The sequence below is a fragment of the Poecilia mexicana genome, unplaced genomic scaffold (genome assembly GCF_051168715.1).
Source record: "Poecilia mexicana isolate PSO_F unplaced genomic scaffold, ASM5116871v1 scaffold_10, whole genome shotgun sequence".
NCBI classification, from domain to species: domain Eukaryota; kingdom Metazoa; phylum Chordata; class Actinopteri; order Cyprinodontiformes; family Poeciliidae; genus Poecilia; species Poecilia mexicana.
In genome coordinates this window covers 3,071,014-3,083,792 of record NW_028263379.1, presented here as the reverse complement: position 1 = coordinate 3,083,792, position 12,779 = coordinate 3,071,014, and the positions used below count along the sequence as shown (strand labels likewise).

Sequence of the window (12,779 nt, the reverse complement as noted above, 5' to 3'; positions counted from 1 at the left end):
CATGTTGCACCAGACACCACCGAAGGACCCCGAATTAGGCTGTACAGATACTGCCTGAAAAATTATATTGAATGGCAAAATATTGGACGGCCGTTCGTGAATACTATGCGAGAGTATGCCAGACGGTATAAACTGAACAATAATTGTAAAAAAAATTATCGAGAGTATACAATTTGTTATTGTTGTCCTTTTCTGTTTTTTGAGTGTGGCCGGAATGGGACAAACACAGGTAGTGGAGCATGTGAAGGTCATGATGTAACAAACGCGAAGGTTTCACGTGCGTTACATCAGTGATGCTGAATGAACGTATATGTTGTGTCATAACCCATCCATACTAGCGCCAATACACACTATTACGATTTTATGTGGCTGTTTTTTTGTTGTTATTCATGTTAGGAAAATAAATTTAAAATATGCTAGTTTTAAAACTTAACCACATGTCTTGATTGAAATAGCCTAATTGTAGTTTTCGGATTAATAACTTACTATGCCCTATTGACCTTTATGTTACCTGTAGTTACAGCAGACTGCCTGCTAGATTTTCTGATCTGCCCTTTGTTTGAGCGGGAAACAATCAGGAGAAATTCCAGCTTTCACACTGATCTGTGAAAAGTCATAAAACAGCATGAGTTCAGGTCAGTGGAGGAGAAGCTCTGCTTCCACTTGTTTAGATAAAGGAGATAAAGGAGACAACTGGTGTTTGATCTTGAAAACAAATTGTAGGGAGTTTCTAACTTTTAATAGAGTCTGAGACAACTCCTGGTTGGATGAGCAAAGATACGCCTTATTTGAATAAATTACAGAGAAGAATACGCCTTTACTATAAAAATTTGTGCACGTGAGGAACAAACCAGATTTGCTTTTGCAATTCTCCAAAGATGTCTTTGCCTTTCTTTCTTCTTCTTTTCCATTTGTCTCAGGTAAATTAATGTCTGTTTTAGTGTGTTTGAAGTGTCAATGTGATTTTATACTTTTAAATGTTAGAATAAACTCTGAAATGACGTATGACGTGGAGCGTTGACTGTCATCTCTATGTAGCTCAAGGCATCATTGAGTACGGGAGGACAAGAGAATACTGTAACTGTGGAGGGAATCATAGAGTTACGTTTGGAGGATGTGAAGTGAGGAAGAGAGCAAAAGAAATCGTACAGATTAAAACAACTAAAAACATAAGCTATGCAGAAGCAGTTAAAAATGTGAAGGAACAGAAAACAATAGAGATTGAACAAACAGTGAGTCAAACTACACAGCAAAGCAAAGCACATACTGAAGATAAAGTCACAGTACCAGTGGAAAAACTAATATTATTCATAGCCTATGTTATCAACTGCACTGACCAAGCCAAACACAAAACTGAGAAGATTCAAATAATAGTGAGAGGAGCTGAAAAGTTTTTGAGCTTTAAAGAGGGATCATGGGAGAACATAAATAAAAAGTTGGAGGAAGATGGGAGACCAGGACCATCAGGTGAAAACGGTTCATGTTAATATTACAATGGAACGCTAGAAGTTTAATTGCTAATGGACAGGAACTTAAAGGTTATATTGATGAGCTTGAAGAACAACCAGAAATTATTTGTGTTCAGGAAACATGGTTAAAAACAACATTAGATTTTGTGATTAAAGGATATGATAGTGTAAGAAGAGATCGATCAGAAGGAAGTGGAGGAGGATGTGGAATATTTATAAAACAAGGAATACAATATCAGGTATTAGGAAAAGGGAAAGAACTAGAGTATATAGTAACTGAGATATGGGAAGAAGAAGGTAAATTCAAAATAATAAATTTTTATAATCCATGTAAAACATTAACGATTGAGATAATGGAGGAATTAACTGAATATCTGGAAGGGAAAGTAATTTGGTGTGGAGATTTTAATGCAAATAGTACATTGTGGGGTAAATGTAATGATAAAAACGGACAAGTTATAGAGGAATTAATAGAAATTAAAAATCTAGTATGTATTAATGATGGAAGGGGAACAAGAATTAATATAAGAACGGGGATGGAATCAGTTATTGATTTAACAATTGTTTCAAATGTTTTAGCTGGTATTTGTGAATGGATCATTGATAAAAAATCTACAATAGGTAGTGATCATTACCCCATAACAATAAGAGTAGGGCTGAATCTAAATAATAAGAATATAAAGCTTGGGAAAAAGTTAAATTTTAACAAGGCAGACTGGATTAAATTTAGACATATAAGTCAAATAAACTTAGAAAAAGTAGATATGAGTATGGATATAAATGATGCAAATTTAATAATTTGTAAGATAACGGAAGCAGCAGATCTTTTCATAAAAAAATCAGGGAGTAAAAATGGTAAGAAAATGGTGCCATGGTGGACAAATGAGTGCAAAGAAGCAATAAAATTAAGAAATAAAGCATTTAAGGTACTCAAACATAATCCAATTTATAATAATTTAATTGATTATAAAAGAAAACAAGCAATAGTAAGGAAAACTATTAAAAATGCAAAAAGAAAATATTGGAGAAATTTTTGTAATACGATAGGGAAAGAAACAAAAATTGAGAAAATTTGGAAAGTAATCAAAAGAATGAATGGTATAAAAAGAGAGTTTAAATATCCAATACTAAAAATAGATGATAAAAATATAAGAGATGAAGACAAAGTTGAAATACTGGCAAGAACATTTAGTAAAATTCATAGTTCAAATAATATTAGTGAAAAGGGAAGAAAAGGAAGAGAATATACAAAAATTATAAAGATTTATTACAGAACGATGAAGAAACAAATAATTTGTTGAATGTTGAGTTTACAAAAACGGAATTGAATAATGCACTTAAGAAGACAAAGAACACGGCACCAGGTAAAGATCAAGTTTGGTATAGAATGATAAGGCAACTTAGTGAAAAATCTAAAGATATATTATTATAATTATATAATAAAATTTGGGAGGAGGGACAGTTACCATTGAATTGGAAGGAATCGATTATAATACCAATAGCCAAACCAGGAAAAGATCATTCAAACCCAGAAAACTACAGACCAATAGCTTTAACATCAAATTTATGTAAAATAATGGAAAAAATGATTAATAATAGACTAATATATTATCTAAATAGAAAAGGATATATGTCAAAATATCAAAGTGGTTTTCGAAAAGGGAGGAGTACTAATGACCCAACGCTCTGTTTAGAGCATGACATTAGAAGAGCTCAAGTAAATAAAGAAAATGTAGTGGCAGTATTCTTTGACATAGAAAAGGCATATGACATGATGTGAGTGGATGGATTATTAATTAAATTAAACAAGTTGGGTATTAAAGGGAGAATATTTAAATGGATTAAAGACTTTTTAACAAACAGGAAAATACAAGTTAGAATAGGAGAAAGTATCTCAGGAAAATATGTAGTAGAAAATGGAACCCCACAGGGGAGTATTATAAGTCCATTATTGTTTTCAATTATGATAAATGATGTATTTAAAGATATTGGAAAAGACATGGGTTGTTCACTTTTCGCAGATGATGGAGCTGTTTGGAAAAGAGGGAAAAATGTTGATTTTATTGTCAAAAAATTACAAGAGGTTATTATTGGAATAGAGAAATGGGCGTTGCAATGGGGATTTAAGTTCTCAGTTGATAAAACGAAAGTAATGATATTTACTCAGAAAAAAATGAACAAGGAAATAAAATTGAAATTATATAATCAAGAGTTAGAGCAGGTAAAGTGTATGAAATTTTTAGGGATATGGTTTGATGAAAAATTAAAATGGCATATACATATTCAAAAAGTTGTTGATAAATGTAAGAAAATATTGAATATTTTGAGATGTTTGGCTGGCAGTGACTGGGGAGCGGATAGACAATCACTAAAACAGATTTACACAGGTATGATAAGATCCAACATAGACTTTGGTTGTTTAGTTTATGGTTCAGCAGCCAAAACACATCTGGTTAAATTAGACATTATCCAACATCAGGCACTAAGATTATGTACTGGAGCATTTAAAACCACACCAACAGCAGCATTAGAAATAGAAATGGGAGAAATGCCATTAGATTTAAGAAGAACAAAATTAGAAATTAATTATTGGTTAAATTTGCAAGGCAGTAACTTTGATCATCCAACCCTGGAAATTTTAAATCCATGTTGGGAAAAAGAAAAGAAAGAAATGAGGAGTTTTGGATGGACAATTGAAAATAAAATACAAAATTTTGAAATGAATAATTTAGAAATTAGTCAAACATCAATATCAATTATACCACCCTGGATTCTACCAGAAGCAAAAGTAGATATGTCAATAATGGAAAAGAAACAAGATAAATCATACATTGTAAATAGTTATTCAGTGCAATTATATTTAAATAATTATTATCAATACATTCAAATTTATACTGATGCGTCAAAAATAACTGGGAAAATAGGAATAGCGTTTGTAGTACCAGAATTCAATATAAAAATAGGAAAACGAATTACAGATGGATTATCAGTATATACAGGAGAAATGTTGGCAATATTATTGGCTTTACAATGGGTAGAAGACATAAAACCATTAAAAACAATAATATGTTCAGACTCAAGCTCTGCATTAAGTTTAAAAAATAATCAAACAGATAGTAGGATGGACATCTTATTAGAAATATTGCATATATTATTTAGAATACAAAACATGGGTTTAATAGTTGTATTTGTGTGGGTTCCAGCACATATTGGAGTAGAAGGAAACGAGAGGGCAGATAAAATGGCAAAGAGAGCAATTAAAAATCCTATTAGTTTTACAGTTAAATTAAGTAAATCTGAAGGAAAGAGTATTGTTAAAGAGAAACTGATGAAAGTTTGGCAAAAAAGGTGGGATGAAGATAAAACAGGAAGATGGTTTTATAAAATTCAGAAGAATGTAGGAGAAAGAAGAAATGGAAGAAGAAACAGAAAGGAGGAAAGAGTGATACCAAGATTAAGATTTGGACATACAGGACTTAATTATACACTTTTTAAAATTCAAAAACATAAAACTGGCAAATGTGATTATTGTGATAAATATGAAACTATAGAACATGTTATATTAGAATGCCATAAATATGAAATAGAGAGAAGATATATGAAGAGAGAGTGTGAAAGGATTAAGGAGAAGGTTAATTTATTGGATATATTGAGGAAGAATTTAGGGAGTAAACGTATACAAATAATTATTCGATTTCTTAAGAAAACGAAATTATTTCATAGAATTTAATTGTAGTGTGTTTGTAAATGAAGGCATGATATACAAAGTTGTGCACAAGTATGTATGTGTTAAGTGTGAATGTGTGAGGTTATGTTAGATAGAATTTATGGTAGAATATATGTGAGGATAAATATTTAAACCATCACGAACCACACTCCATACCAGTAAGTGGCGGTAATGCTACTAAAAGTTTCTTGCCAACCGCCATAAAACCGACAAGAAGAAGAAGAAGAAGCAGCAAATCCCTTCGAGTACAGTACGTGGCTTCACAGCTTTGCAGGGGGGGTGCTCGGGGGTGTCGTGGTTCGGAGGTGGAGATACAATGTTTACATATACAGTATCCGTTCATAGATAACTACCAGCTGATATTTACACACCGTCCGAGTCTGGAAGTAAATGTGAGAGGCAGCCGCCTTCGAGAAGGCTCTTTAGCGTCCGCCTTTCTTCCTTTCCCCGGGGAGCAGTAGTGAAGGAGCCTCTGTTGGTGTGTGAGGTCACCCAGCCCCAGTCTCGGCTCGACATGGCAGAGAGCGGCTCCGCGGCTGAACTGTCCGGCTCCCTGACGAGCTCGGCTCTTCCGCCGCCCAGGACCCGGATCTTCAAAATCATAGTCATCGGGGACTCTGGCGTCGGGAAGACCTGTCTCACCTTCCGTTTCTGTGCGGGCAGGTTCCCCGAGAAGACCGAGGCCACGATCGGGGTGGACTTCAGGGAGAGGCTGGTGGAGATTGACGGAGAGAAAATCAAGGTGTGCACTGCGGCCTTTTAGACACTGAAACCGTCAGTCTGGTAAACATGATGGTGCAGGAGGCTGTTCTACTGCTGCAGGCCGGAAAAATTCATTAACATAATACATATCCATTTAACCCATATAATGGGTTAAATGGATTTCATTGCAAAAGCAACTATTGCAACTGTGAATATTTATTTCGTCTCTTATAGAACCAAATATAAAGAAATATTCCTCCAATTTACAGAAGAGCTGATGTTTTCACCTTAAAACCACACAACACAAAAAATACTTTATTCATTCTAAAGGTAAATTAAATTAAAGCTCCGCGGAGCCTCAAGCGGCCCTCGCAGCCAAGCGCCGCTCAAGCCTATAGCCACCGCGGATGTTCCAGCACCGCCTCCCGCCAGCCACCGCCGACGCTCGCGCGCCGTCCTCCACGCGATCCGCTTTGATGCCTTCGGCAGCGTTCCCTGGCCATGCACCCAAAATCTGGAGTAGATTGGGCCATGTGGCAAGGAGATACAGCTGTTTGATTAACCTAGGGGGCGCAGTGGAGTCAAATTGCAATTAAACTCTATTGGGCTCCTTAGAGGTTCACAAGTGTCACTCATAAAAAGTCTTGTGCAAATAGGATGATGCGTCTGTGAATAAGAGACGATTGTATGCATATGGCGAGGGTCAGCCATTTTGTGACGCCCCCACAGGTCTGTAGGCATTTGCAGAGTTCATCATCATCTCATTTTATGTCAGTCTGCACAGGGTTGGAATCCATGACACACCAACATGTTTTAGAGTGTAAAAGTAAGACATACAGTAGAAAAAACAGGTGACTTCCTGTCGGAAGTGGGCGGGGCTAAGGTGATGTCATCAATCGACCACCTAACTGTGATGAAGGCTGGTCTGTAATGAGACATAGAAAGTCTGATGCAGCTATGACCTTGTATGTTCATGTTATGTCACTTTAATGTATTAAGGCGAATAGTCAAAGTTTGGGACTTAGCCACGCCCACATGCTTTGACATACAAAAATTCCTGTGATAACTTTGGACCTTTAATGTCTCAACTCTCTGCTGACTGAGTTTGAAGTCTGTATCTCGAAAGCTGTAGGAGGAGATGGATCAGATGCGGCGTCTATGAAATAGAGGAAATGGCGGATTTTGATCCAAAATGGCCGACTTCCTGTTGGGTTTGCACCATGGCTCTAAGAGACTTTTTTGTAGGTCCTGACATCATACACGTGTGTACCAAGTTTCATAATTCTAGGTTAAAGCATGGCTTGGAGCTGATCATTTGAAAATTTCTAGGGGGCGCTGTAGAGAAATTAGGCCACGCCCATCAATGACTGTTATGGATTCCTGTTCGGGGATGAATAAGGATGCATCCTAGTGAGTTTGGTGCAGCTGGGCTGAAACATGTGGAATCTAGAGCCAAACGTATGTCGGCGGCGTTCCCTCTGCTTCGCCGCGCTGCCACGGCCACGCCCTCTACTGAAAACTCTTGGCACTTTAAAGCAAGTGAGACCAACATGTTATCTGTCATCCAACACAGAATCATCTTGATTAGGTCGAGAGAGCCATAGATGGAGCTTTACAAGTCAAAAAAATGCACTTCCTGTTCTGAGGGGGCGGGGCTTAGATGACGTCAGACTATGACGACATAGGATCGTCAGGCATCCCACCAGGATCACTCATGTCAAGTTTGGTGCAGCTGGGCTCCAAATTGTGGAATCTGCAGCCAAACGTATGGACACGGCGTTACAGGTCAGTTCGCCACACTGCCACGCCCACCTGCTCCATCAAAACTAAACAGGGTTGGAATCCAGGACACACCAACATGTTTTCTGTCTGTGGACACAGTTTCATGTTGATTAGGTCAAAGGGGTCAGATAAGGACCGTTCACAGTAAAACATGACACTTCCAGTTCTCAGGGGGCGTGGCCTAAGTGATGTCATCATTAGACCATTGGGTGTTGTAGGGGACCCGATGATGATCAATCACTGAAAGTTTGGTGCTGCTGTGAGTTTTGTTGTAAAAGTTATAACCGTTTTATTTTTCATGGCGACTAGGTGAACTTTGACCCCAGGTAACTCCAATTAGAAAAAAAAAAACCGCAAACCTGTGATAACTTTGGATCGGCCATGCCTTATGAACGATCTGACCGAGTTTGAAGCCGATCGATCGAAGTCCCTAGGACTAGTTCGAAAAAATGCGAACCCTGTAAACGGCCAAAATCGGGTCAAAATCGGAACTTCAATCCAAAATGGCCGACATTCTGTGATACTTGCACTATGACATTAATTGTAAATTCTGAGTGTCTTGGGGAGCTCTACAAGTGTACCAAATTTCAAGTCTCTACGATAAAGTAAGTGAATAGGAAAGGGTCTTTTGAAATTTGCTAGGTGGCGCCCTTGAGCCGTTTCTTGTGCGATTTTTCTGGGGACCTTAAAATACGTAAATTTTCACCGGGCTCTATGCCCCCGCCAAGTTTGGTGAGTTTTTGAATATGATAAAGCCCCCAAAAAGCCAATTTATTTTACGGAAGAATAAGAATAATTTACAGCACAGTTTCAATAGGCTCTCGCAGCGCTTAGCTGCTCGGGCCTAATTAAATTACGCCATAACTCAATCAGAGTAACTTCTGTAGTCATTATGGATGATGATGTTGTGGTCAGGAGGGATATTAGGTAGCTGTCAGTCTTGCAGTCTTAAGCCTCTGACTGAAAACGTTTGCTATATGACTGTCCTGACATGCTAACAGCTCAACATCCAGGCAGCAGATAATATTCCACAGTAACATGACCTGGATGACACCATCAGCTGTGTCATTTGCTTTTTATTTATTTTTAACCTTTTTATAAGCAGGTCAGTTGATTAAGAGCAAATTCTAATTTTTGACATTAGCCTGTTCAGGAAACATTAAAACATCATGCAACAGAATATCATACAGCAGAAGGCTGAAAAGTATCTTGCCCATTCTGCTTTGCAGCATTGGCTGGTTGGATGTACAGGCTGATGTGATTTGACTGATTGAATGTGGACATGCTCTGCTGCTCTGGTGTAGTTAAAGGTCTTAATCTGATGGCCTGATGGAGGCTGGGTTGAACTGTTTGGTTGTAATGATTTACAGGACAGCATTGGTTTTCATCAGGGTCATCTAAGGTCATCCAGTGGGGTAAACATGGTCTGTAGTGGACTAACAATAACAGTATTTCACTGTGCTACGAGTCCTAATAATAGTAGTAATGCTAATAATTGATAATAAATAGTTAATAAATAGCATTCAATTAGTACTAACTACAGCTAACAACCCATGATGTTTCACTATGCCATAAGTATAAATAATAGTAATGCTAATAACTAATAAACAGATAATAAAAAACATGTTCAATTAGTACTAACTACAGCTAACAACCCGTGATGTTTCACTATGCTATAAGTATAAATAATAGTAATGCTAATAATTGATAATGGATAAATAACATGTTCATTTAGTTGGAAGAAACAGAGGTTTATTGAATGTTGCCTCCTCTCTGCTGCTTGTTATTATCCACCGCTCCCAGTCCTGTGGAGGAAGCAGCAGAGCTTCTAGAGTCTGGTTTACTTTGTGTTAACTAAATAACGAGGCTGCTCTGTCCCCCCAGATTCAGCTGTGGGACACTGCCGGCCAAGAGCGCTTCAGGAAGTCCATGGTGCAGCACTACTACCGCAACGTCCACGCTGTGGTGTTCGTCTACGATGTGACCAACGCCGCCAGCTTCCGCAGCCTGCCCGCCTGGATCGAGGAGTGCAAGCAGCATGCCCTGGGAACCGAGGTGCCCAGGATCCTGGTGGGGAACAAGTGCGACCTGCAGGACTCGGTCCAGGTGGGCACGGACGTAGCGCAGCAGTTTGCGGACACTCACTCCATGCCGCTGTTTGAGACGTCCGCCAAAAGCCCCAACAGCCTGGGAGACGGGAGCTGCCGTGACAGCGACCACGTCGAGGCCATCTTTATGACTGTGGCACACAAGCTCAAGTCCCAGAAGCCTCTAGTGCTGAGCCAGCCGCCTGAGGGGTCGGGGGGCACCATCACCCTGAGCGGAGGGAGGAATGACGGCAGTGATGGGGGCGGAGGCAGAGGGTGGAGCTGCAGCAGCTGCTGAGGACTCAAACTTCACTGGCTGTCCAGACCTGGAGCAAGGAGAGGAAAACTTCAGAGCACTGATGAATACCACAGCGAGTTAGGGCCATGATGGATAGAAAAAGAAAGGAAGAGTACATACAAAAACTCAGACATTTTGAGATTAATCTCAGAAATTTTCTAGAAAAAATAAGGACATTTTCTGAGTCTGAAAAATTGAAAATTCACTAGAACAAAATTCAAATGTTGAGATTACTCAGAAATTTTCTAGAAGAAACACAGAAGTTTCTCAGTTTGAAAAAGTCTAAAGTTTGCTACAAAAAACTGAGAAATTTTGAAATTAAAAGTTGCAAATTTTCGACTTATAAAACTCAGAAATATCCATGTTTGTTCTAGAAAATTATGAGTTTTTTGTGGAAATTTACTCCTGTTTTTCTCTGTCTACGATGGCCCTTGTACACCATTGTAGACGAACCATACTGCTTGTTTACATGATTTCCTTTATGCCATCACTTCACTCAGCTGTTTCCTGGTCAGATGCTCATGTTGTCCAGATATGATCCGTTTCATTGCCAAATATCCTGTCCAACCCATTAGCACAATGGTTCATAAACCTGATCCATGCACTCCTCCCCTGCATGTTTTAGATGCATTCATGACCTCCTCAGCAGACACTCACTGCTGCAGGAGCCTGGTAGTCACTCATTCTTTAATTCAGCAGTAAATTCCAATCGAAGGTGCTTTATTTGGTTGTTAGAGACCAGAAGTGATTGTAACAGAACCATCTTCACCTTAGTGAGCAGAGAAGAGGATGAGGAGGAGGACCAGTCCAGGCAGGTCCACTCTGGTTGGCAGCACGGTTTGATGCCTTCAGGGCTCACCTGTTCTTTGGATTTTCCAGTTATGTCAGGGCATCTGAGTAAACATGAGTGAAATGGAAGACACTGAGCACAGAAGCTGATTAATCTTTATATACGGTGGTTTGGTATCCAAGGTGATTGTTTAATCAAACGAATTCTCAACTGGACATTCAGCTGTTTTTGTTTTTGCATTGATTTTACCATTCAGTGGCTTTATGTTGGTGTTTTTTAAGAGGACAGTGTGCTTCATTAGAGACGAGCTGGAATGATGGCAGATTAAAAAAACAGATTAGCTGGAGCCTGGATTCCAGCGACGTGAATTCCTGGATTGGTTCTGAGCTACTCCATAGTGGGCATGGGTTGGTATGAGCCTCTCAGTGATAAGAAACAGTGATTCAGCAGTTTCAGTTAGGGGTGCACCGATGGCAGTTTTCTGGCTGATCACTAATATGTAAAAAGCCTAAATTGCTGATTCTGATTTTGACTGATAAGAGATTTTTTTTTTTGTCACCAACTTTGTTGCCATATTTAGCGTTTGGTGTCATCGTGACTGTTTAGGAGTTTATAATAAGAATGCACAGATATCCAAATTTAAGAGGATATTAATAATTTATCTGTATCGAATCGATACAGATATGTTAAAACATGACTAATATCAGCTGATACTGATGTTAGTGTTGATATATTGTGCATCCCTGCTTAATAAGAATGATGAGTTGTGGCCCTTTAGGTTTCACACCATGACTCTTAGTTTGTTGTAACTGGAAATATTTCCAAACAGCCAAATTAGTCTTTCTTGGAACTCTTGGAACAGTAATGAAACTGTTACTCTTTTTTTATTCTATGGTGTGTGTTGTTACTAGGAACTGGCCCACTGACACTGGGATGTCAGTGTTAGTGGAATGTGAGTGAAATGTCCACACCTGCTTTTGTAACATCTCTGAACAAATTGATCAACAGGAAGGAATGCAGTGCTGCGTTAGCTGCTGACCTAAAGGGATAATTCAGATTTTTATTCTTATTCACTTCTATACAAAAATACTTTATTCAGGGAATGAAATGTTTTCATAACTCATATCACCAAGTACCTTCAGAGTCATTGTGGATACTGATGCCAGCTGCATCAATCAGTCTTATGATGGTAATGACTTGCCAACAGCTTAAAATTATTTATTATGTATTATGTCCTGGATGGCACCATCAACTGTTAGCAAGCAATGCTAATCACCCTCCTTTGATTTAGCTGCTCTGACTTAAATGTCTGTATATTGCAGGTAGGACTTTACTCTGCAACACAACTCTAAAATATTAGCTATCTCTTTAATTCACCAGCTGAAGTGGATCAAAACCTGTATTGAATGGGACAATGAAGCCTTTCCCTATTTTCAATTATTTCATCATAGATCTGGAGCCTTTTGCCACTAGAACGCACTAGAAATCAGACACTTTATGCAGGCTTGTGCTCCATCGTGTATGTAGAAGAGTGTTTTCCTAAATATGGAATAAGCTTGTATATTCATACAGTAACAGCACCAACCTGCATCTTGTTTGTTTTAAGCTACTGTGTGACCACAGCTGGTCCTGTGGTTCTGCTGATGATCGCCTCACGCTTCACTTCGTCGCCGTCTCTCAGGACTTTCTGTTCACATGAAGAACCTAATCAAGCCTTTCTGTAGCCTGTCAGCACAAGCCAGACTGAGTGCTTTCCTCTGAATCTGATCCATTTGCATCATGTTTCGTCAGGAAATACTGCTGCTGCTCTGGATGTGACTGAAAACAGACTGACAGCTGCACCCTGGAACAAATTTAAACAGGAACGTGCTTCCTTTCACCATACATCACCTTGCAATAAATGTTTGAGACAAGTGTCATCTTA

General features: G+C 38.7%; 1 protein-coding gene across 2 annotated transcripts; it reads left to right on the top strand.

Annotated features, from left to right (window-relative positions):
• The first annotated feature begins 5,316 nt into the window (after positions 1-5,316).
• Positions 5,317-12,774, top strand: rab33ba (RAB33B, member RAS oncogene family a). 2 transcript variants are annotated; one of them, XM_088009310.1, is made up of 3 exons: positions 5,317-5,446; positions 5,860-5,938; positions 9,565-12,774. In XM_088009310.1, exon 3 carries the CDS (start codon positions 9,610-9,612, stop codon positions 10,063-10,065), a length of 456 nt encoding a protein of 151 aa, XP_087865436.1. In that variant the 5' UTR covers positions 5,317-5,446; positions 5,860-5,938; positions 9,565-9,609; the 3' UTR covers positions 10,066-12,774. The 2 variants fall into 2 exon arrangements, with proteins under 2 accessions (XP_087865436.1, XP_014833947.1); XM_014978461.2 differs by lacking the exon at positions 5,317-5,446 and having other exon boundaries at positions 5,453-5,938.
• Positions 12,775-12,779: the final 5 nt, after the last annotated feature.

Excerpts from the sequence above, each read along its gene's own strand:
- rab33ba (XM_014978461.2), top strand. The coding sequence starts at position 5,711 with ATGGCAGAGAGCGGCTCCGCGGCTGAACTGTCCGGCTCCCTGACGAGC. Across the intron at positions 5,939-9,564 it reads TTGACGGAGAGAAAATCAAG|ATTCAGCTGTGGGACACTGC; the intron begins GTGTGCACTGCG and ends CTGTCCCCCCAG.